The sequence below is a fragment of the Accipiter gentilis genome, chromosome 13 (assembly GCF_929443795.1).
Source record: "Accipiter gentilis chromosome 13, bAccGen1.1, whole genome shotgun sequence".
NCBI classification, from domain to species: Eukaryota; Metazoa; Chordata; class Aves; order Accipitriformes; family Accipitridae; genus Astur; species Astur gentilis.
In genome coordinates, this window is record NC_064892.1 from 6324794 (window position 1) to 6351139 (window position 26346).

Genomic DNA, 26346 nt, shown 5'->3' on the forward strand with positions numbered 1-26346 from the left:
TCATGACAAAAAGACAAAAACATAGTAATTTTTTTAAAGTCAGTTGATTTGTATGGAGATTCTCTACTCCTTTGCTGTCCCTTTTGTCAGTTGGGTCAGCGTCTAGTAGAATTTCTGATAGGTGCAGAACTGGGACAGACACCACTTAAGCATGATGTGCCATCAGCATTTGAAGAAAAGCTTGCAAGAATCTGGGAGGGGAGGTGGCTGAAGGGAGCTCACTTTCAACTATTCCAGCTAATATATAATATTTTGAAAACTACTAACGTATTATTAATTCATTTGAAAAAAACTAGGGATGTCTTAGGCCTCTGGAGGTCATCTAGTTCAGCCTCCCACTCAAAGTGGGATTATTGCCATCATTAGATCAGGTCAGCTGTAGGTTTGTCTGAAGGAGTCCTGAAAACCTCCAAGGAAGTGACTCCATCCCCTCCCTTGACAACTTGCTCTGGTGTTGCGCTGCCTTCTTACAGTAGTTTTTCCTGCCAGGCCAAAATTTGTGACCATTACCCTTTGTTTTACTCTTTGCCGCTACCAAGAAGAGTTTGGCCTTGTCATGTTTTCCACTCCCCCTTCAGCAGTTGGTTGCTCTTAGTGTTCTCTGTAGGCTCCTCTTTGCCAGATTGAGCAAGCCCCGCTTCTTCAGTGCCTCCTCGTAGGCCTCCGACCATCTTGGTAGCCCTTTGCTGAAGCCTGTCCAGCACCTCAACATCCTTACCGCACTGGGGAGACCAAAACCAGGCACAGAAGTCCAAGTGCAACCTCACAAATACCGAGTAGAGGAGAATAAGAGCTTCCCTTGACTGGGTTGCCGTGTATCTCCTAATGTCTTCTTTCCAGCGAGAGCACACTTCTCAGGAACAGTTTAAAGCATGCATTTTCAAGCTTTTCAAATAAGTGTTTTAACAAAACTTTTCTCAAGGGCTGCAATTTAAAGTTTGCTGTTTAAATATGTTGAATACCAGTGATTTCATTCCTTATTTTTCTATTCTCTACTGCAATAGAGTCCATTTACCTTTTCTTCGGTTAGTGATGCTATTTGATCCTACCTTAGAATCATCACTCTCTCTAGTAAAATTTAAGTGGCATCACTGATTTTAGCAAGTGAAAGACTTTCCTGCTGATTAAGATTAAAGTGATAAGTGGATAATTTTTCTTGTATTTATTTTATGCTTAGTTTGATGGTTTTTGAAAAACAGAAATACATCTACAAAACCAGTTCTGAAGTCTGTAAATGAACACTTGTGTATGTCCTGTTAAAAATATACTTCTGCAGAATGCTCAAAGGCAATTGTTCTATAAAAAAAAAATCTATTGAAAATATGTATTACAGAATAGGTAAATCCTTGCTAATAACATTTTTACTCCTAGTTGAAGTTCTGAATTAGGCATTGATGTTCTAAAGACAAATAGCTGCGAAAAATTAAATACTTAAGGGCATTTCACAAGAGTTATAATAGGTATGAATACATGAGGTAACAGCAGATGGAACCGTAAAATTGTGTACTGTTCTGTATTTTTCTTTGCAGAAAACAAGCAGTCATATACGTGTTGGGATTTTGAACAATCCTTCATCAAAAATAAATGAAGATAACACAGCCATTGCAAGAGGAATTTTGACCGCTTTTCTAACCCAAAACAACAGCAACTTAAAAAGTTTCCTAAGTAAACTCAGTAAGGAAGAGACAGCAAAATCCCTTGCTGCTGGAACTAAAATTGCTAAGTTCCTCATCCCAGTAAGTGCAAACTAAATTAGACTACCTTTTCATTTTACATATATTTTATTGGTGTTGAGAGTAACAGTGTGTGGCCAAATGATATGAAGTTTATAACCGTTATACAGTTTCTGCTCAAGCAGGTTTGGATTTTTGACAACTTTTATGTGATGGAAGAATAGAGTATTTCTTTAAAATAAGGGAAGAAAATACAAGAGCACTGCAAAAATACAGAGTATGGATACTGGATTATTGAGACAAAATAGTTTAATTTTTAATTGTCAATTGTTTTTTTTTACATAGGTATCTATTAATTAAAATTACAGTATTAATGTTTGTCAAGAATTAAGTCTTCAGAAGTAACTTTTTTTTACTGTGCTGTTGTGGTTGTGAGCAGACACAGACTGAAGCAGTTGAGGTTAACGAGCATTGTATACTTCTGACCAACATTTCCTGTTGTGTTTCTGTGAAAATTCATTGGTTTAAAATACAAATGTTGCTGATTTCAAAGTTCACACGTAGAGTGGAGCCGAGTTATCAAATAACAGCTGCAATCTACAGTTTTTGTTTTAGAAGGAGCTGTAAATTGTAGTACTTTTAAATAGGAAGATTTGGAAGACTAGGAGAACTCTCTGGCACAGTATTGGAAAATTAATTAGCTGGTTTGGGTCATCCGCTTATTTAATTGTCTAATAAATTTTTGAAAGACTTAAAGGTAGCTACTTAAGCAGTGTATGCATGTTACTAATTTATTTTGTTATATTAATTGTGTCTGAATGAAGCTGTTTGCTTGGCCTGTACATTTCTAATGCAGAAATACCTGTCAGTGGAGTTCAATATAGGAGGATAATTTTGACAGGTGAGGCACAGTGCCATTGTAAGCATGGCAAAGTTCCAGCATTTTTTTCCCACTTTGAACATAGATTTGTTATGTATCTTACTGGATGATGTTGGTTTCCCTAAAACATGTTTAAGCTGTATCCAATGACCACATTAAAATGACTGTTAGGTTTCTAGAGTATTATGGATTTTTTTATATCTTTTTCCTAAAAGTGAGAATATAGTTCAGTTGTTAACAGAGAATGTTATTTTTCATGCAGCTGTGTGCTGGATCATAGAAAAAGTGCTTAACCTCAGGCTCAGCTTTCATCTCATGGTTATTCACAGTTGCCCGAGAGTAAAAACTGCACACTAGCTAGTTGGGAGACCATGGCTCCACACCAACAGTCACCTACTTAACTGAAGCTGAGGTTGCTGTTTTGATTTTTGGCTACCATGTAACTTGAAGAAAATCTTTGATTACCTCAGCTGTTACAAAATTTATTTTTGCTGAATCATTCCACCATCTCATGCTTTACCTTTGCTTTAGGGAATGGATGATGATACTTTTGAGAAGAAGTACAACACTTTAGGACTGGATTTAATTAAAACCCACCAGATGTTCTGCCAGGAGGTTCTTAAGCTGCTTCCAGGGCAAATGGCTGTTATGAGCAATGGCAGGGTAAGAAAGAAATTAAGTCATCTCTCAATCTTCTTGTAGGTGTTTTTCACTTCCTGGAACTTCAGCTTCAAGCTAAAGAAAATGCATGATATTTATTTCCCACTTACTTAGCCTGTTGTTACAGACTGGTATGAATGTTTGCCTTGTTTTTTGTTTTACTTCCAATTTGGTTATTAGCTCCATTCCATTGAAGCTACTTTGTATGTATGTCATTTCCACAGCTATTTAAGAGTTAATCTGCCAAAATTGTCTAAATAGGTTAATATTTGAAGTACTATTAAAGATATTTATTAATTAATTTTGATCCTGAAGTCACCTATATTTTACACATTTGGGATAGGATAAACTACTGCATATATAATAAAAAATAAATTACCCTGACTAGCGTAGTATTTCAGCTCTAAACACCCAAATTGTTTATAAATATTAAATTGTTCTATAGTCCTAATTCTTATTGTTCAAGTTAAAGTATGGTAGTTTTGTTGTTTCAATTTCTTGTATATATGTTCTGAAACCAATACCCTTAATTACAGTGTGGCTATAGAGGAACTGTGATTAAAAAATACAATATTGGGGTCAATATTTAGTATTTGTTAATGACAGTCAATACCTTACATTACAAATACAATTTATACAAACTACTCTGAGTTAACTCTTTTCTGTTTTCTATTTATTGCTCCACCATCAGAAAGAAACAGATACTATGTTGGCATCTCATTACTGGAAACTCTTTTTAAATTGTGTTCTTAGTTACTCTTGTGCATCCTAAATGGCTTCTAAGATACAACTAAAATACCACTAATGAACCCATGGAAAGTTTTTTTTGTTGATGAAGCACAGAAGAATTGTATTGGCTTTTGTGTGTCAAGCTCCCCCCAACTAAATATGCAATGTTATTTTATAAATGGTTATTACTGTTTTCCATGCCTAAAAAAGCTCAAATAATGTCATCTTTTAAGTTTTGAAGAAATGCGTTTCTTAAAAATACTTGGATAAAGTTGATAATATATATTCATCTATCTGAAAGTTTGTTTTCACTTTAAAACATTACTTTTAAAAAAGACGTGGGATATTCTTCATTTCTATCCTTGCTGTTTCAGCACTGAAGTTTTGTTTTTATGAGCAAATTTTTTTTTCTAGTTATGACTTTACAGAAGTAGCATGGTATTTCATAATCACACTATAGTTTTTCTATCTCATGCATCATTAATATTAATAAAAAATTCAAAAGTGGAATTTTGTTAGATAACCTCTCATTTCTAGGAAGCAGTTGAATTACACCAAACTTACATCATAACATTCTACATCCTGAGAGTCCTGTAGGCCCTTGAAGTTGACTTGGGTCAGTTTAGCCTGGTAGACTATGAATAGGAAATCCAAACATCATCTTCAAATCTATTTTCTGGGATGTCAAGGCATCTTCTTTTCTTTCAGACACCAAAAAACTGTACTAGCTCTGTTTCTTGCCTCTGGATATCCTGCATTTCTTATCCTTTGCTCTTTTCTTCTTTTCTATCCATTCTGCTTCATCTGAGAAGCTGTGAGAAGTTAAGAATGTGTTCACAGAATTAAACAACTAAAGAGTGTGGTAGACAGATAGTAATTTGAATTTTAGTTTAAAATAATGTACCTAACAGAGCTTTTTCTTAAATTTATATTTGTTACTTCTAAATAGTGTATGCCTTTACATAGGTATGTATAATGAAAAATATGGATATTTCCATTGCAGCTGTTCTTTGTGATTGATAATTAACTGTAATTACATAACTGTAAAAACGTAATCCTGCATCGTTACTATACAGTTCAGTACTATATAGTTAATAATACTAATGTATATAGGGCTAGGGGTTGCATATTGAATATTGTGCATCCATTTAAAATATTAGTATATTTTTGCTTACAGAAGAAACATTATCGGACATTCTACGCTTAGTAACATGTTTTCTCTATCTAAGGTATTGGGTCCTTTAGATGAAAATGAATTCTATGCAGAAGACTTTAATTTGTTGGAAAAAATAACATACAGTACTTCAGCAGAGAAGATTAAAGCTATTGTCAAAGAGATGGGAGGCAGTAGTAAAAGGTAAAATTCTTTTGCATTTTGAGGCTTTATGATATACTGCCTTGTTTATTGTCTGTGACAAATTAATAATCCTTCTGCTTGGGAAATATGAACGAAGATTCAAATATATAGTCATAGTACTCTTCCAACTATATACTCATATATATATGCTCTACATGCACTTAAAGTGTTTGTTGTTTGCATGCTATATATTTGCTGTCCTCTTAGCATCTGAGTACTTCTACGCAGACAAGTTTAACTGTCCTTCATTTCCTTTTTAGCATTTCCCTGACAGACTTGGTATACTTACGTACTCAAACCCTTGCCCTATTTTCTAGAAGAAATGACACATATCCTAAATTTTCTATCACCTTTATGTTTGGCTAATTATGCTATTTAACATAGTTTTCCACTGTATATGTTGGGTTTCAACTGCATGTGTCATTTACCCTGCTGCTGACAGCCTCTTTACTACCTCGTCGTTAAGCACAGAACAGAAAAAAAGGCACTCTGTGTTATTCAGGAGACATGCACCCTTTTATCATTGGTCATATGTGTGACGAGGCTAAAGCATAAGAGATCACTGCATGTCCATAAAATCTTATCCTCTCCAACTTGTTTCATAACATGTGTGCAACTCTGCCAAATTACTTTTATCTGCTTTCACTGTACTTAACTTACAACCAAGAGATGGGTACAGCTAACTGTAAACAATTCCTACTAGCTTTTGTTTACTTAAGAGTAATTATAAAGAATAATAATAAGCTTGATAAAATCCAGTGCATCTTAAAACCACAGTAATATCTGAGTATTGATATTTGAAGTAAGAAAGTGCATTGTCTTTGGGAATCATTAGAAAAGGAGCCTGTAGAGGTGTGGGCAGGTGTGGTGCTCTGACAGCCTGCTAGACAACATTCACACATCTGTTAATTGAAGAAGCGTAAAGATGAGTTCCAGCCAGCTTTTAATCGAAGGATCCCGTTTGCGTACAGAGAGTAAAATTATATTATTTTTACAATATCTATTGACTTTCTGTGTCTTGAGTATCATTTCTGTTATCTGGAAGGACTGGCACAACTGAAAGAATAACTATCAGAAAAACAAAATTAAGGAGATTAGTGAGAAGCAAAACATGTTTAATCAAATAATAAGACCTAGTGACACTGAATTAGAACTACTAAGGTTTCTAAGGAAATTTCAGTAAGAAATACCAAAAAAAATTAAAAGATGTGGCCAAATAAATGTGAAACTTTTTCATTTATGTCTGTTCCTAGATGTTGTCACAAAGGGGAAAAATTGCAAAAAAAAAAAAGGAATAAAGAGCTATAAATGCCAGTAGATTGTACCATGCAAACTGTGAGGCTGAATGGTAATTCTGCTAATTCTGCATCACTTAATTTTAAGAAGTGTACAGTTCACAAGCTTTAAGGCAGTAATGGTTCTTGGGCATTGTCAAGCTAAAGGTTTTACTCAAAGCTACAAATTTTGAGGTGATAATCATTTTAAAGAGTGCAGGTTTGGGATGTAGGCTTTTTAAATATCCCTTATGCAGACAGATAAACATTAAAATTGAGTGGTTTACTCCTTTTCTGATGAAAACAAATTATATGTGCCTTATTTAACACAGTGGCAGTGATTTGATTATGAAAATAGATGCCCTACTCTCATCTTTGCCTAAAACAGAGAATAGACAAGATGCTGGATTACTCAAAGAACAGCACAGGTAAGTTCTGTCTGTCATGATAATGCACTTACAGTACTTTCATATTAAAATTAGAATGTACTGATGACTACATAAGGTCTTTGGAAACCTGAGTAAGCATTCCAGTTTTAAAAGAAGTTATCGATTCTATGGTTGTATGAACAACCTGTTCATCTGCCCTAGCGTAATTCTTCTTTCCCTCTTAACAAATTAATTAGTAATAACTAATGATTTTCCAACCTTACCCTTTTCTGAAAAAAGAGTGATTACAATTGGTATGAATAGAAGTGGTGATCTGGAGTTAGAAAACTTGGAGTCCATACATTTACTAAAATATTAGAAGTTTATTCGGGGATTAGAGCTAAAAGGAGCACCCCTTAATTTTCATTAATGTGGAAAACCCTAGCACAACTTTTTCTGTTTGTGAATCTTGAGTACTATTGTCAAGGCTAATAATATACATGTGCTTATACCTGTGTAATAGTTTGCGGCTTAGCAGTGTCATTGTTGACCACGACTATATACACAGCTCATACAACTAGATTATATTCAAATGCAAATTAATAAGGCTCATTGGCACCTAATTCCTTAAGAAAAACTGAACAGACTGTCATCAGCTAACAGGTTTATTGTCCTTAGTGTACTTGTATGTTGGCTCCTTGTATTTCTGATACTAGATTTAGAAAGTGAGTATGCGCTAAGCATCATCTTTTGTTGTCATTGTTAATGAATGAGACCTAAAATACCAAGATATGCATCTGTGAATCCTGTCCTCTTTGTAATGGGATACTAACGGTTGCTGGTTTTAATTTAAGCTTAGCTGGGGCAAGCTTTCTGGAGCAGACAGGTACATTTTTTAAAAGGACATATGATAACAAAAGAACCATGATAAAAATAAAGATTTTTGTAATGCTATTTCCAAATTCCTACTTGTTTTTACTGGTAAAGGTACTCTAGTGTGCTGTACCTGATGGGCTGGCCCTGTTGTTGAAAATACAAGGAGTAAAATCAGTAGTCGCCCATTTTAAGTGGCTAACACCTTTTCCAAAGTTATACTAGTAACAGTCAGTACTATGCTACTACCATATTGGAGGGAGTTTGACTCACTAACGGTATATTTTTGTGGAAACCAAATTCAGATAGTCCATTTTGTGTATTTGCAGCACATGATTTTTTAAATTTTTTTTTTTAATTTTTTTTTTTTAAATAAGGTTTACTAACATTTCCTTTCTCTAGATCCAGAGTACTTTAACTAGGATCTCCTTGACTTAGTCTAATCAAGTTTATCAAACTAAATTATTTTCTGGAATGCATAAAGCTAATCCATCCTATCAAGTTTCACTCTTCTGAGTTGCCATTTTTCCCACTGTTTTTTTAAAAATTGTGTCACTGCCAGCACTTCTCAAATCTGATGATTCTAGATATTGGTGAAGGAAACTGTAGACCAGTGACAAAAAGACCATGTTTAAGATTTTGCTGTGTGTTTTCCTTTTATTTTATGAATTTTGTTATGGGGAATGTATTTAACCAATAAGCAGTATGGAACTATGTAGATTAATGCTAAATTTTTAATTGCTGTTCACGTTTAGCTTTCCTAGTGATATCACAGGGACCAATAATGATTACTGCTTGAAATGAGGGAAATGTCTTCATAAGCAGTAAAATCTAAAGTGCCTCTGATAATACTAATCTGTGCCTAAAAATGTTTATTTCCACAAATTCAGTTTAGAGTTTTCATGTCATTTGTTTTTTGGTTTTTTTTTTAACAGTGTAGTAAAAGTTGATCCCCAACAGAATGAACCATTCTATGATGTTATTGCTATTGTGGATCCATTGACAAGAGAGGCACAGAAGATGGCTCATTTATTGATTGTAAGATGGCGGTAATTTCTTTTAATTTGCATATTTGTAGTTTAACTTTTACTAGACTTTCTAATTTCTAGGTACAGTGTAGTAAAGGGGTAAACAAAATTCAGGTATTTTTAAAAAAATATATATTTAGTTATTTAAATTCATATTAAAGTTGTGAATGTTCTAATTCTTCATTTTAAGTACCTTATTTGCAATTAAAATTCAGATACCCCATGAACCAGTCCTCTTAAAAGTGAGTCCATAAATGCTCTTTATAGTCAATAGGAGGAAAGGAAGAGATTGTCTGCGTAATATAGAGGGAAAGGATCTCCCATCTCAAATAAGAGGCATATGCTTCTTTCCATTAAACCAAATCACCTTAGTTTTCCAAGGTACCTAAATGAGGTGGTCTAAATCTGACCCGTAATATCATCATAAGAAGATTGGACTATAAACCTTTCAGCTCTTGGAAGGGTATTTCTCAGTTGATTAATGCTACCAAGTATATCTAGAAGTCTTCCATTGTGTGTAGCTATTGATCATCTAAAGAGAAACTGTCCTAAAAACATAGCTCCTAAAATGATTTTCTTTTTTCACTAGCTGCAGAATATCACTCTACCTCAGGTTCCTTTATAGTTTCCCATAAAAATGTAAATTTTGTCTTCTCTTTATGGTCTGTTACAATTCTGAAGCCTGTAACTTGATTTTTGCTGCATCCTGTTTTATCTTTTTCTCTGCAGTAATTATGAAAGTTTCATAAATTCTTACATTGCTTTTTCCCCTCCCATTTTCATACCCTTTTATGCCTTTTGTATCAGATGTTGAAGCATCCACTCACTCTTCATACATAATAGTGAAGCAAAGTAAAACATTAAAAAAATTCATGAAAATTCTGATATTTCAGGACTCTGAAATAGTAGCTTTTCTCTAGAACCAGATCTTTCATTTCACCATTCTCATTTAAAATGAAAGCTTGATATTACCAAATGAGAATATTTTCATTTTGGAATTGACTGGAAACTCTCTCCATTCAGCCAGAAGGTCATATTACGGTAAGTTGCATCAAGGATCTTGTAGCTCAGACCAGAAGCCTCCATTCCTCCTAGCGCAACAGGCTCCCTAATGAGCAATATCTTCCCTAATGCACGTCTAGGCAAATGACTCCCATGGTATACCAAGCTGTTCAGCCATCGCAGATCCTACTTGATATTTAGGAGCTATAGCTTTATTTAAGAAGCCACCCCTTAGGAGAGAATAATGAAATGCTGTTGACAGTAAAATCAGAAATATTTTAATGTAGATGAAACTTTTTTTAAATTATTTTTTTAAATTAAAAATAAAATAACCTGAAAATTAAAACAAAAAAGATACATCTAATTATGTGGAAAGCCACCACCTCCTGCTGTAGAGACGAAACTTCCATACGTATACAGTAAGCCCCAAACTCAGAGTTCCTAAATGGATGCCTTTCTGATTATCTTGCTATATATAGGTGACTTAAATACTGTAAACTTTAAGCACTGGGATATATTTATATTTAACGGATCTTTTTTTGAATAACATAATTGGATTAGTGCCAAGTATATTGGAATGGTAGCTATTCATGGTGCAGAATTTGTGTAGTAACTACCACGGCAAGGCACATGATTCTTGCCCCAGTCCATATTGAATATGGCCACGTTATGATTCTTTTTACCCTGGTGAAAGCATGCTTTTATATTACTTTGTGACACTTAATAGTCACTGCGAAGAAATATTTTGGTAAATTCTTAAAAAAAAAATAATAAACAATATGTAGCTTATGTTAAATGGAATTGAAATTGAGAAGGTGTAAACAGCTGTAGGTAAACTAATCTAAACTTTACTGCCTAGTCTGAGAAAGTGGCAGTTTAAGGACAGAGGCAAGGTATGAGTCAGAGCATGAATGAGAGCAGAGCCAAGGCTTTTATCTGGTTTTAAAACAAATACTGGATTGTATCGTAAGAACTGCTCTATATCCTCTCCAGAGGGAGGCAGGTAGAACTTTCCATATAACTCATGTTTTCGCTTTTTCAGAAAGTTTTGTCATAGACTTCAGCATCGAGTACTTCCAGACAAAGCAACAGTCACTGCCTACAGCATATCCTTAAACACTAGCCATAGCTTGACCAGGGTTGGACCACATCAGTTCTCAGGAGAATACGTGGAACAGCTAACTAGTCCTAGAGTTATGAAGGTGGTCCCTAAGGTGATGTGAAAAAAGTAGAAATTCCTTCTTCTAAAAATGAGGACAAAATTGAAGAGTTGGGGGGTTTTTTCCTCATGATTCACCAAAACCAGCTGAAAAAATATTATGCATGGTGCCACTGAACAAACTACATGTCCCCTAGCCAACTGCTTTACTCCCGCAGTATGTAACTCTTAGGATCATCTATGGTTTTGTTTTGGTTTTTTTCTTGTTCCAGTAACTGTCAAAGAACTCAAAAATGTGGAGACAAAAGTCAAACCTTTTATTTTTTTCCTATCAATTATCTTTTGCCTTTTTTTCCTTTGTTCATTCTGTCTTCAGAGAGAAACTCTTATTCTATCCCTGAAGTGACAGGAATCTCTGAAGGAGCCCCTTTGGACAATCTAGTCTGATTTCCTATATAACACTGGTCGTAGGACTACTTCTTATCAATTAGCATTTGAAGTAGAATAATTTTTTTTAATCTAATCCTAATTTAAATATTATCAAGTGATTGAGTACAGATCACAGCTCCTACTGAGCTTTTCCAGTGGCTAATTAACCTGACTGTTAAACTCAGACTTGGGACTGCAGATTTTTATTTAGCTCCATGCTGTAAGTATTAATTTTCTCATCATATTGTCAGTTCTGTTGAAGATTCTATTATGAGTTTGTTTTCAGTGTAGATGCTTTCTATTGGGGTGATGTTCACAAACAATTCCAAGTGATTGGTTGCGTGGTTTAGTGAGTTAATGCTTTTCAGATGAGTTGTGGTAACTTACAGTAAGTGTTTTGCAAAGTGACTGCACATGCAAAATAAAACTTGCTCTTAAATAATTTTCAAGCCTAGTAAACTAGAATAATTCAGCCATTTTTTACAGTATGAAATACTCTCTGAACTACATTTCCATGCCCTTCTTTGGATTTTCTGATTTGAAGTAAACAGACTGAACTCTTCAAATACCCTGCTATAAAAGAGGCTTTCCAATCTTATAACCATTTTCATGTGTCGACTTGAATGCTCTGGCTTTTGGTGTCCTCATAAGCCCTAAATAACAGAACCAAATTCTGTATTCCAGAAGTTGCATTGTTGGAAAACAAAGAGATAATGCATTCTTGTCGTCTTTGTAATTTCCTATTTAAATTCCTTTGAAATGTTAATTAAGAATGCCATTATTCTTTTGGCTATGATATTATACTAAATTTCATGGTCAGCTGATGAATTGGGATGATACCTCAGTCTTTTCCAAGATCATTTCATTCTACGCACAACAACCTATCAATGCAGATTGCTGAAGTATCATTCTTACTAATGGGATGAGGTTTTTGTCTTGTTTGAAGGTAAAGTCCAATACAGGTTTACATCATTGTGGATGCTACATCTTTATTTGAGAAATTGTTTTCTTTGATGTTGAAAATTCTGGGTATGTTTTAGTAGAGGAGACCAGTTAGCACTGGTTACAAATGCTTTTTATTCTGAATGATAGATACATACTTGAGTCACTTTGTCTGTTTTGATTTTGGTGGTCTTGAGCTCATATCATGTAATGCTTTCCCTTCTTATGCTTCTATTGCTGTTGGGTTCTCGTTTCCTGCTTCTTCACTTGTTCTCACCCTTATGCCACTCCCTAGTCTTTATTTTTTGCTCAGTAGTTTTTCAGCGATGGTATTTATGTGACCTAAAGGATGAGACTGAGAAACTAGAAGCAGAACAGGTCCATAGGACTATGAGAAGTTGTAGCACTGTACTAAAGAACATGTGTAGCCATGGGTTGAACTGAGGAAAGAAAGAAATGGTTATAATAAGAGAGATTTAAGGATGACCAATGTCTTGCTTAGTTTACATTTTAGCCTTAGTGGTATCAGTATTTTAACTTAGCTTTAATGTCTTACTTGCTTGTCTAATAATACCCATAAAGGAGACAGCAGCTTTATGCTTTCACATAAGCACTTTGGATCAGAAACCACAGAAATCAAGATAACTTGGTAAAGGTTTTTAAGAATGCTTTAAAGAACTTTAATAACTTTAACTTTAAACAAAAATGGATTGCTTACAGAAATAAGAAGAAAATACTGTCCTAATATATGGTTCCTGTATAACAGCATCCAGAAAAATCAGTATTTTACAAATGAACAGATGAAGAAACTGAGGAAGAAGTAGAAATATTTTAACTTACTGGAATGTTTTGAAGTTTGAATAGTTTAATACATCATTAATCTATTGCTGACATTTAAAATTATTAAGTAATTAAGTATTAAAATAATTCTCTGAGCTTTACTATATTCAATAATTTACTGTATACAACTATTTCAATGAGTGGAAGTCATTGTTTTAAGATTGCTTATTGAATAAAAGACATGTACATACTTTCAAGTGCTTTAAAATCTTCTAGAAAACACAATATAAGAAAGGTGATAATTTACTCAAGCATTGGAAAATGTAAATAGCTGCTCTTTAAAAAACTGCATCACTAGGGGAAAACGTTAACATTTTGACTATCAAGAATATCATGTGCAAAATCATGCAGTTTTAGAAAACGTCAAATCTTTATTTGGAATATCTGACAACATCCCTTAATATACAGATATATTTAGAACTTTAAAATGTTTGAGATTTGTACTGAAGCTTGAGAAATGACAGGATGTCACAAGGATAACTTTGGCTTATTTTCAAAGTTTGGTGGTTGCCAAGAACCGTTTTTACAGAGATTATTATTTTTTTTCTGTAGGTACTCAAAGACATTATCAATGTGAAACTCAGGTTGTTTTTGAACTGCAGATCTAAGCTGTCAGAAGTGCCACTGAAGAGGTAAGTAGTTCATAGCTTTTCTTACAAGTATATGATCTTGCTTGGTTTGGAAAAACAGCCTTAACTGTTTATATTCCCTTAAAAACTAAACAGTGGTTTGTGTTTCTGGATACCTTTGTTGCATTAGTTATTTTCTTTGAATGTAAGTTGCATATTAGCTAAGGAGTTTGCACTTGTCTAGAGGAAAATTCTACTTCTAAGGTGTCAAGCATGGGATCACAGGGAAGTGATTTAGTTCATCAAATCCACCTCTCATAAACAATCCTTAGAGCAATCAGTGGAGAGTCTTTCATGCCTATGAAAACTTGCAGAGGGAGATTGTCTGCCTACCTTGGTCGCTGCTTACAGTCCACTGTCTGTAATGACTTTTACAGATTAAGTACACTTAGCGTAAAAATGAAATTCATCTGAGGAAATGTACAGTCTGCATTTTAGATCTTGTTATAATTTAAGAATATTATACCCTGAAAGTACCTGCCTTAAACTGAAGCTTCAGTTATAGATGTTTACACTGAACCGAATTCCCCAGAGAGGATTCCTTTCCCTCTAAGAGAAATGTTTAAGCACTGCCATCCTTTTGGCAGATACCTTACCTATAATCTTATTATGAGAGAGGCCGGTGGTAGTGCCTGCCCTTTAGCCAGCAGGCTAGAGAATAAATCACTTGGCCACAAAACAGAAGTCCTTGGTTTCTATTCGGTTTGAGAAGAATTGAACTCACACCTCTTATACTGCAAGAGAGTGTCTTAATCATCAATCTTCTGAGTATCTTGCGTGAACATTGTCATGATCGCTTTTAAAGCTAGGCACTTTGCAGGTTTTAGTGCCTGGCTCTTTCCCTGTGCTTGGAAGAGGTGAGAGGAAGAAGTGTTCTGGCATCTGCCCTGCAGACAGGTTGTATTTTTCTTGCAGCAATGGTTTCATGTGAAATGCATCCATATACTAGCCCAAATACTTTGTGGGAAAATTGTATTCCTCCAGATGGGTACAGACTTTCTTACCTTTTTACTTTTCATAGTAATTACGTGTCCTTTTTTTTTTTTTCCCCATATGAAGCAGTCATTGCTTGCTGCTTTCACTCTCCATCTTCAGTGCTCTTCTTTCTCTGCTCTGATTCTTCTCATTATGTTGCATATCAGTAGTGGAAGGAAGAAAATCGTCATTATTTTGTTGTTGCAATGAACTTTGACCTGTTGAATAAATGTGATAAGAGCTGAAGAGGAATGGAGACACCCCTCCTTTCCTCTGCTCTCTGTCTTTGCTGCTGCTAGTATCAGGAGCTGTTCCAAAGACTCTTTTCTTCCAGCAGAGATTAATCCTTCTGCTTAGTTTAGGGATACAGATTCTGAGAATTCGAGGCAGTTCACAGTTCAGATGTTTAGGTGCACCTCTTGGGTATTCACCTTCGCAGCCATTTAGAATGTTAATGGGAACTATGCACTTTCACAGCTAAAAATTATCAAAAGCAAATAGATCTGTGTTCATTTACTAGTTCATTTGAGATGCTATAGGTATTGTCTGACAGTATTGCAAAAGAATAGGGAGATACTGTGTCTCCAAACATCATTAATTTGGTAAACATTTACTATATTATATTTTAAGGTATTTTAGAAGAACTTAATGTTTGGAACTTCATCCTTAAGTAAATGTTTTGTGGGTTTTTTTAACATTTCTTTTTCAACAGCTTCTATCGTTTTGTTCTGGAACCAGAATTAACTTATGGGATCAACAAGCACCTTCCTTCTGAACCTGTGGCAAAATTCCTAGAATTGCCAGAATCACCCCTTTTGACTCTAAACATGATCACTCCTGAAAGCTGGTTGGTCGAAGCAGTAAAAAGTTCCTGTGATCTAGATAACATTCGTTTACAGGATGTAAGTGATCATTTGTAAACATTATACAACTTGTGTTGGACCTTCTACCTCAAAAGGGAAATGGAAATATTGTGAGATTTTTTGTGTCTGTTTTCCAGAAATATTTTCTGTGGTAATTGTTTATTTAGTCAGTATTTTACCACTTCTATTTTCATCATCTTTTTTTCACATTCTCTTGTACTATAAAAAAAAAAGGCAAGTCTTAAAAGAAAGCAATGAAACGGGAAAAAATCAGAATGCAGAGTACAAGTAAAAGCAATTTATCTGCTATGTTGAGCTTTATAATGTTTACAGAAATACTATTTTTTTGAGATAAAATAAAAAAATTAAAGGATTCTGAATTATCTATTTCTCTTGGGGTTTTTTATATTTTTGGTAGTAATAGGATTAACCTAGTTAAATCTTCAAATAAACCTGAATATATGGATGTTTATTAATATAGATTAAAAATATATTTGACCCTTTTTTAGTTCACAATTTTTTAATTATATTTTTAATCCCTCAGCTTCAAAGTCACTCGATTTGTTTCAGTCACTAAGCTTGCGCAAAATATTGAGGGTGTTTGATAGATTGAAGCTATGTATTTGGAAGGTGTGTTGTGAAAATAAAGGTTGAGATTTACCTTACCAAAGCTGAGATGCCTCAGCTTCCTCAACAGTCAATGGAGAGAAGGTCCCTCCAGACAGTGATTCATGCTCTTTATCTTGGTTACCTTTTATAAAATAGAGTGAAGTTCCTTCTGGAAGTGCCTTTCTCTCTCTCTCTCTCTCTCTCTCTCTCTCTCTCTCTCTCTCTCTCTCTCTCTCTCTCTCTCTCTTTACAGTTGAATTTCGTTGAGGTAAATCCCACACAATATGTTTGCCATTGTAATGTGTTGCTTTTCCCACATAGTTAAATTACATAATTTATTGATTAAATGTTCCTTCCGCAGATAAAAGGGACGGTTATAGCAGAATATGAACTCGAATATATATTGCTTGAAGGGCATTGCTTTGATGTGACAACTGGACAACCTCCTCGAGGGTTACAGTTCACTCTGGGCACAAAGAATAATCCTGTCATGGTTGATACTATTGTGATGGCCAACCTGGTAAGTATTAAGTACAGAAATAGTTGTTACAATTGCACGCTCTTCATGAGAATTCTTTATGAGCTTCTTGTCCTTTAAATCCATTTCTCTGTGTTGCAAGCTTAGTAACGCTAAAAGTAACAGGAGCATCCTGGATTTGAGGCCATCTACAAAAGATGTGCATCTCTAATTTGCTGAGCTTTCCCCCGCTCCTCTTCTGAGCCAGTATAGGTTTGGATATAGCCTAATTTTAGACTCTAATCTGAAGTGCCTAAACTTGGAGCCTAATTGCCTTGAGTAGATGGTAGGGGGTAGTTATATTCAGATGGAGATTCCACTGATAAATGTAAGGTATGAATCACATTCTGATTAAAATAACCTTTTTTTGTTACACAATGATCTGGGTAAAAGAAAGCTCCTATTTTAGATGCTTCAGTTAAGTGCTTAAAGCCTCTGTGGGACAAATCCATACCCAAGAATTCCTCTGGGGATCCAAAGTAATTATTTTTTGATTTAGTAGTCTGTAGAGCAGGTCTTATGATTTCTGAAGTGAAAGGTTTCTTTTCTTTAGCTAAGGTAATTTGAAAAAGAAGGATTTTGATGAATAAGGTCTGTTACCTATGTGCTGTTCTCTGTAAATACTTTATCACAAGGAATAAAATGCTTAATAAACTGTGAATCTTTGATTTTTATACAAGTACTGAATACGATCTCAACAGTAGATGATGTTCAACATGATTAAACTTTTAATGATTCTTCGCATTCCAAAGCTTGCTTCGTCTGGCTTTCCCAGGGTGATAGCTGTCTGCAGTGTTCCTAAATCGGGAAGGAGCTGTGTTGACTTGGAAAGTTGTTGCAGACAAAAATTTTAAGTTTCAAAGGAGCTTTTCGGTTTAGGGTCAGTTTAATAATTTATTTCTTTACAGCTCACTTCCTTGCTGTTCTAGGTGGAGATTTTGTATACAACTCAAATTGAGCTAGGAACAAATGAGGCACTGAAAGACATTAATATGGACATACAAGAAAGGTGGTAGTTGGTTGTATCACTGTCATACTTCTTTCAGGGCTAGTATGAGAGTAGCTAATGGTTACTAATCCGGGCTGCAGTACCAAATGTTGGACAACTGATTTTTGTATATGTGCATGGTGGTTTCTGAAAGTGCCTGTCTTTCCTTTTTTTCATAGGGATATTTTCAGCTGAAAGCAAATCCAGGTGCTTGGACACTGAGACTGCGTAAAGGAAGATCCGAAGAGATTTATCAGGTTTTTTCGTAAGTATTAATCCATCTTTTGGAAACATACTTAGAAATGAATCTCAAAGTGCAACATATTTTGAAAAGATCTGACAGTACTGAAGGAAAATGAGCAAAAAGAAAAAATAGAACGAGAAGCAAATTATGATTTAAAGATGATTTTTAAGAGATACCTTATTTCCTGATAGTGTAAGTTGTTGTTTGATTGCTTTGTGTGTCCTTGAAGGCATTTGGATATGTTAATACATAATAAGCCTAAGCTGCTCAGCTAGACTTGATGCTAGCAAAGTCTCTTACTATACAGCTACACAGCTACCAGACACTCGCCCTGCCAGTTCCACGCATGGTTAGCATTATCATGCAACTGCTTGCACCAAATTCTGTAGGAATGTCACTCATGGTTTTGTTGATTAATATTTTGGCATTCCCAACATACTTAACGTGCAGTTCCAAGAATATGTCCGCTGGAGCATTGCTAGCTCTCCACCAGCATCTCGATCAGCTGGAGGAAGTGCCATAAATTTCTCTCTCATAATTTTTTTCAGTCTCGAGCTTGCCTCTGAATGCAGTGTTACTGATGGGTGGCATCTTTTTTTTTTTTTTAACAGGAGCATTATATTCATTTCAGTTCTAGGCTTTTTTTTTCTTTGGTTAATTCTGAGTGTTTCTTAGTCATCCAAGAATCACTGTGGTTACACGTTCACCTTAGGATGCAGAAGCATCCTTCAGTGCTGTACCCTGGCTGCACATTGACTGTGCCACATTTCCCTCTCTTGGGAGAACGCCCTGTACATTGAGAGAAGTCATGTTGTACTCCAGTAACTGACATTTAGTTGCCACCTATATGGCTTTATAGATCTGTAATTTCCATGGTCAATTTTCATATGAGGAACATATGCTAGCCATCATTCCAACTATTCCTTGGAAGAATAATTTATTTTCTCATGTTTTATGTAACAGTATAGATCTGTAGCATATGAGGGCTTCCTCTTGAAGCTTTGGATCTGATCTGTTTTAGAGGAACAGTATTGTTTTATTTTATTTCAGCTTCAGTTCCTCCTCCCCTCCCCCCTGCTGCATAATTCTGTGGGTTGAAACAGGTCTATTCCTTATAAAATATTTATTATTATTATTTGGAGTTCAGGAACCCATAGTTCCACATGATGTTTAGTCTTCAGCTAGTATTAAAAAAATTGATGAACATCTTTGCTGTTTTGAATATTTAGTTGATGGATCGATTTCAGTGTTACAGGAAGAAATGTTAACAGGATATTAGGTTCATTCTATTTCTTTGCAATTTTCAATTCTTTTTTTTTCCAGAAACTACTCATAATCTTTTGAAAAAGTGGAAAAACATAGTCTTTATCTTAAGAAGTTCACTTAATCTCCACCAGCTGTAGCTGTATCATTTGTGTAATTTAACATTCAATTCTTAAAATATATAGTTATTTATGAAAGATATCATGGTTAAAAAAATAAGGTAATGAGCTATAGTTGAATTAAAGAATGAAACAAAACCACTTTACATTCTAGGCTGGATCAAAGGAAACTTAAATAATCTGCTGTTTTTTAAGATTACTGGTTTTCCCTAAGAAGTAATACAAATGAGCTTAATTCAGCTCAGCTAAGTTATGTAAAATGAATACTTGATGAGGAATCCAAACAATAGCGTTTATTTCATTTAATTATGACAAGCCATAGGCTTAGAGTACAACAGCTGAAGTATGTTTTGGAGGCTGTACCAGGATCTTTGATACTACTTTTACTGATATTAATAGTATCAAATTGCTATCAGAACTCAAGCAACTATTTGACAGGATGGAATTTTGCCAAGAGGTATTGCAGTAGATTCTCCATCCTCATCTACTAGTCATATCCTCTCCTGTTGAACTGTGAGATGACTTCTTTTCTTTGAGGCACAATAGGAGTTTTAGGAGAAATACAGGATTTTGAAGTTACAGCATGTTCTACTCCTCAGTGCTTATTTGCTTCTCATTGTAGCATGTAATACACACGCAAGTAATTTATTTTTACTTTATGTAAATACATCACTTTTGAAATAAGCTTTTTTTCCCTGAACACTGCTTCTAACAAGGATCATTATTTTGAAGCAGTCACACTTGTAAATCAATTTGTTATTAATAAATTACTATGAATATTAGGAATATGAAAATTGGTATACTCAGCAACAGTCTGAGCACTGCTTATTATTGGAGCTTTGATTCTGTGATGTGGGTCGGAAAACAGGTAGGTATTGCAAGATAAGACTGCAGAAAATAGTTTAAAGATAGATAGATAAGTATATATATAAAAAAGCTCCTGCTGAATATTTCATTTTTTAAAAAGGCACGTAGATATAATTTATTATATTTTGATGGTATGCAGACTGCTTAACTCAAAGTTGTATCTTTTATGATTTGGGCAAGGAGGTTTTTGTTTGTTTTGAGATTTCAAATGGTCTCCATTTGTTGAACTTGAATGCTTTTGTTCTCCATGTGGAAAATTATAATTTATATTATATTGATATTTATTTGTATTTATATTAAAAGTATGTAAGCATTTTGTAACATTTTAAAGCTGTGATATGAATAGTCTGCTGCACATGTTTAGTTTTGTACAACAATTATATAACAATAAAGTAGTTATTAAATATTTAATAGTGCTGTCTTATGCAAGACATTTTGCTTGGGTTTAAAAAGGAAGTTGTGCCTACTTTCAGTGAGTTTACAAACTAAGTTATACTAACAGTGTTCAGTACCTTTTTGACAAAACACAAAACCGTTTTTGGTTTTGTTAAGAATACTTATTACAGAAGCGTATTAAATAGAAAATTCAGATAACGATATAAAATGCTGTCATTTTAAAATAAGTAGTATGAAACAGATTGAAACCAGATTTAAATATTTCTGTTTTCTAGGGGGAAAAAAAAAAAATCAAGCCTGAGGGGTAGAAGATTACTTTCTTAAACCAATTTTTTGTATGCGTAGCCTTAGCAAGAGGAAACGACATAATGCTGTTAAAAGACAGAAAGGATTGAAGGAAAAATGTATGGGCTATTGAGTATAAAAGCTGTAAAATTTAAGAATTATGTTATTACACTGTATCACAGAGTGACAGCAACATTTTTCATACTTGTTACTCAGTGGACTGCAGTACAGTTTTGAGATGCCTGAATGCCTTTAAACTGATGTTCAATGGGGCAAACGTTCATGTGGTGCCTTGCACAGTCATGTCTTTAGGGGTACAGTTACCAAAGCCAACCAGTTGAAAGCCAATCTTCACTATCTCAGCACTGTGATGAAGCTTTCCCTAGACATTTTAAAGCAGATTTATTTTAAAAGTACATTTAATGCCATCACACAGAAATTTCTAAGATGTTTTCCATATTGGAAAAATAAAATGTAGTTTAATATTTGAGTGTAATATATACCTGTATAATATATAATAACACATTCAGCTATAGGTTGCTGCATTTTTTCATTGGTTGATAAAATTTCCTGTGAAAATCCAAAGTAAAAAGTGAGGGCTACCAGTGTGGACAATGTCTAGTGATGAATAAAACTCAAAGTTTCTGAAGTTAAGATATAATTAGGTGCAAGTAAAGAAATTTTGTTTCTATAAGTATCAGCAATCCTAAACCTTATACTGTAATTAAACACAAGTAAAAATACACGTTTTACTAAGCCAGTACATTTGCATGGTTTGTTTTTTTTTTCTTCTCACAGCCATGAAGGAACAGATTCTGTAGCTGACCTGACGGATGTTATCATTGTATTAAACAACTTCAGAAGCAAAATTATCAAAGTCCAAGTATGTAGAGAGATACCTTTTTTTTGTCTGCAGTATTTCCTTATATGAAATATGACTAATGCTTACATGTCTTAGGCTACATTTAATTGGAAGATGTATACTGAAATATATAATTTAGATTTTGTATCATTAAATAGCGAATGGTGTGCAAATTAATGTAGTTAATTTGATCCAATCAGGCTATACTAATTGCATGGGAGATTGTTAAATAGCTGTTAAAATAAGACATTTGTGTGCGTAACATAGATAGGATTTATCTCAACTGGCTTAAGGTGTCTAAGAGTGTAGTCTAGGTGCCTTAAACTCACTCTCTGCTTAGTAGAATGACAAAGACAGTCCAAAGGACTGCTCATGCCAGCCCGCGTATGTATTTAAACCAAGGGGATGACCACCTCTTGAGACAACCAGTTCTCTCCTGTGACTGGGGAGGGATTTTACACGAAGTCCAGACACCAGAGTGGAAGTTAAAATGAGGTATGTTGAATTCTACCTGAAGCTACCAAATTTGTGTAAATGAAATTGTTACTTTCATTCTTCAAGATGTATCAAAAAGAGATAATGAAACACAAGTTGTATTAAGGAGAAAGAACTTCATAATATTACGTGTTTTCTACTATTTTGTAAATAACATTTTGTGTAGGTGTCCTTGGTACATTGTATCCTAATTTTAGACATTGAGAAGGAGAGAGAACAATGTAAACAAAAGTACTAAAGGAATTTTTAAAACCACATATATGAGTCTGTTCCACAGTCCTGTAACTGAAAGTTTCCAGAACCTGGAGAAAATGTGTAACTCCTTGGAGCATGACAAGCCTGCCTTTAAACTGCAGAGAAAGGGTAAAAGGGTGCCATTTGGGTCAAAGTAGGAAAATTATTCTGTGTGAAAGGTGGCACGTATTAAGCTTACAACTAGAATATGTAAGCTCTATCATGCAGTTGAACTGTACAATCACTTCAGCAATACCTGGGATGTGGCTTCAGAACCATTAGCTAAAAAGATGCATGATTCAGTGTGAACGGAAATCTGCAAGCATTAGCTTGACAGTATAAATGTGAAACTAATATGGTTATAACTGAGTATGTTCAAACACTTAATGTTTTAGAAACTATTTGGGTTTCAAAAACAATTGGGTTTCTTTTAATCAGGGAAATCAAGATCAGCAAACAAAATTAATTTGGAGCCTTTATTAAGCATCTGGGTAAGACAGCAGAAATTGCTTAAGTTGGATGAGAGAGCTTATGTTTCAGCGACAGAGTTGTCACCTTCTCCTTGTGAAGGGCTTATGAGAATCAGTTTCCCTTCAAGTAAGTTCCATGCACAGTGTGACACCCTGCCACCCTTCTTCAGCCAGCTAATGGCTGGATCACAAACTCATGAGGGAAGAAAATGAGATACAATTCCCCACGCTTTTGGTCACTTTTTGCATAAAGAAGTACAGAGGGCTTGAATGTGCTGTTTGATTTATTAATCACCGTTTAATTCTTCGTAATTGATTACTTTTCTTATTACAGTAAGTTCTGTACAAAGTTTAAAAGTATGAAATGACACTTTTACCGTTCAGTTTAATGCAGTTCAGTAAGTATTTTACTGAAAAAGAAATTGTTAAGAAACAGCTCTAGCCGGTAAGTACACCATAGTTAGATATCACAATTGAAGTAGTAATTATCAACTAACTTCCCAAATTACACAAATACATTTATTTTAATGACTAGGTACAGAAAAAGCCTGATAAAATGAATGAAGATCTCCTTACTGATGGAACGACAAGAAAAAAAGGAAATCAGGAATCAGTTACAAGGTAATGTATAATTTGCTGATACTTAACTGTGCCAGGACATGTTTATTACTACTCGTAGCAAGTAAGCATTTCTTACTTGATAGTGATACAAATATGTAAAGAGGGTCCCCAAGGGATTTATAATGTAAATAAAAGGGTGGAAAAGACAAGCTATAATGTCTTGTACATCTCATTATTTATTACCTTTTTAATCCCTCCTTTGCATTTCTAGTTCCTGTTCAATTTCTCCATTGGCATTATTTTTATTTTGTTGTGGCAGGGAATCAATCTCAATGTGAAAATCTCAGCCAGTAATGTGGTACTCAGATATATCAAACTGAACATCAAAAAGCAGGCTATGATGCTGCTTGTCTGCTGCTAGCCATAATTTATGAAAGGTCCAGAAGTGGTTTTGTATTTGTCAATAAAATAGCTTTTACTTTAAAGTTTGAGTTCTATAAATAATTGTAATAAACATCTCAAGCTTTACTTTTAGGGCTAATAACATTGTAGTATTTCTAATTTGCCATATACTGTTGTCAAACTTTGTTTTCAGTTGCTCATTATGTTGCTTATAATTATGTTGTCTATGGATTGTGTGTGGTTCAGACTGATTTTTTTTTTTTAATTTGTATTTAGTTTTTATTAATACGATGCAAATTCTTGTGAAATTGTTATATCATTTTGAGAATGAGATAAGGGCAAAAAAGGATGTTTCATCTTTGCTTAGCAAAATAATTGTAGGGGTATTTTTAATGGACTAATGTATCTGTGCTGTGGATCAGAACATGGGGTGTTGTATTAGTTTCCAAAACATGTTAATTGTTCCTTTGATAGCATTTCAATCAGATGACCTTTGACCAACATATTTTAGAAACAGTGGCCTGGATCCTCTCTAAGCATTCTTTCCTCACAAAGATCATGTTCTCAAGTGTGAAAATTGGGGTGCTGGCAAAAGTACTTATTGAGTTCCCAGTGATTTGATTTCTTAATGTCAAAGAAGAATGAGCTTGGGTCTTTCATCTGGAATGCTGGTAACACAATAAATTCATCCACTCTTTCAAGGTGATGATAATTCCTCTTCTGGACCTTCAGGGTTGTTGTGGTGGGGACTTAATTTGCAGTACATTGTTTTCTTACTGGACTCCATCCACTTTGTAGGAAACACTCATGTTTGCTCTCAGAAAGTCTGATTTCCCACAGAGGTTTTGTTTCTGCAGTATGCTACCAAGTGCTAAGCTGTCATGGCTGTATAATTGCAGAAGGAAAGAACTGAAGGTAATGCCTTCTGAAATAACCAGTTCAGGGCTAATGACTTGGCTGCATAAACAAATTAATCCAAGTAATCATAGATCTCTCTGCCCTGAAAGAAGAAAGAAATTGAGGTGCCTTTTCCATAAGTATTAAGCATTCAAGATTTACTATTGAGGTAAAGTCCGATTTCTCCATTGTTCGGGAGAACATCTTTGGACTAGAATTCAGCTAGTACGAAAGGGATAATGTCAGTGTGAGGGATTTAAGGAGAATGGCTTTTTCATCACCATTTTCTCCATACCCTAAAGACTTTTTGGCCACAAACGACTGCTGTGAGACCTAAAAAAGGTTTTCTTCCATTTTCAGTAGCCTTGACAAAGTTGTCAGTCACAAAGACTGTTGAAGAAGATAAAGAAAAGACATAGTAGTTCTACTTTACCTAGTGAACTGTTGACCCCAATTAATCCTCAGCACATACATTTCTTGGTAGATCCAGGAATGGCTTCTGTTTCAGCTTTATCATCTCTCCTGACAAGGCCTCTTGTACCTCAAGTACCTGGACATTTTACTGAGTCTCTGTTGCTGATCTTATATTTATCACCGTTTATCCACAGATGATTTTACTGTTACGCTATTGACTAGATTCAGAAAGCCTTCCAGACTACTGTACTACAACTCTCAAAAGTTTCTTCCTGAAGCCACAGGTTGGGAAAGTGGACCCACATTTCTGCACAAAGGTGGCCTCTTCTGCAGAATGACGATAGTTGGAGGAGTTTGTCACTGTCTTCAAGCTTCCCACTTCTAATTGGCTGCATCAAAGGATGTATGTGCAGTGGTCAAAATCTTAGCTCTCTCTAAGAAGGTTACAGGGCCAGAGATCTCATGATCTTCCAGGTCTAGCCTTTTTTCACAGTGGGCTGGCTCATCAGTGTGCATCAGGCTCAGAGCTTGGCTGGGCTGTTGAAGCCCCTCACCCAATGAAGTTTATTTGCTCTTCCTATTGATTCAAGGTTGTGGCTCAAGGGCGTGATTTTAGGCCTGCCGTTTGTCTGTCAGCTTCTTGCTATCTAGGAGCTTGTCAAATATCCTTCCTCTCTGATATCCCAGAATGAAAAGTATATCCAGGAATCCACGTGTGCTCTGACATGGGACATGTGTGCATACCACGTCACCCAAGTCCTTTCATAACTGAACTGCCAGTCTCCAGTTGACTGCTTTTCCCGTGGTGTTGAGGATTTCTTGGCTGGGCAAGGGCATGTGAGCAATCCAGCCGTTAGGTGGGAACGAAGCATAAGTTTACAAAGTGCTGGAGCAGACAAGGACGCTGTGTCCTTGTACGCTGGGGAAAAAGGAAGATAAGAAGAGCCTGACAAGCAACTCCTGGGTGCCGAAGAATGAGATAAGTAACTGCTGGACACCTCCTGAAGAAGCTTGCACAGCCAATAGAAGATAAGATAGTGTC

The 26346-nt window shown here is 35.0% G+C and overlaps 1 protein-coding gene across 3 annotated transcripts in view; it reads left to right on the forward strand.

Moving 5' to 3' along the window:
- The window catches only part of UGGT2 (UDP-glucose glycoprotein glucosyltransferase 2), a 92026-nt gene that overhangs the window by 51105 nt on the left and 14575 nt on the right, over positions 1 to 26346 (forward strand). For all 3 annotated transcript variants that reach the window (XM_049815962.1, XM_049815964.1, XM_049815963.1), the window contains 11 exons: positions 1530 to 1736; positions 3085 to 3216; positions 5172 to 5299; positions 6906 to 7001; positions 8750 to 8852; positions 13767 to 13846; positions 15531 to 15720; positions 16652 to 16810; positions 17975 to 18060; positions 21768 to 21852; positions 23566 to 23651. In XM_049815962.1, coding sequence (XP_049671919.1) covers positions 1530 to 1736; positions 3085 to 3216; positions 5172 to 5299; positions 6906 to 7001; positions 8750 to 8852; positions 13767 to 13846; positions 15531 to 15720; positions 16652 to 16810; positions 17975 to 18060; positions 21768 to 21852; positions 23566 to 23651 — 1352 coding nt within the window. The remainder of the gene's footprint in view (positions 1 to 1529; positions 1737 to 3084; positions 3217 to 5171; positions 5300 to 6905; positions 7002 to 8749; positions 8853 to 13766; positions 13847 to 15530; positions 15721 to 16651; positions 16811 to 17974; positions 18061 to 21767; positions 21853 to 23565; positions 23652 to 26346) is intronic.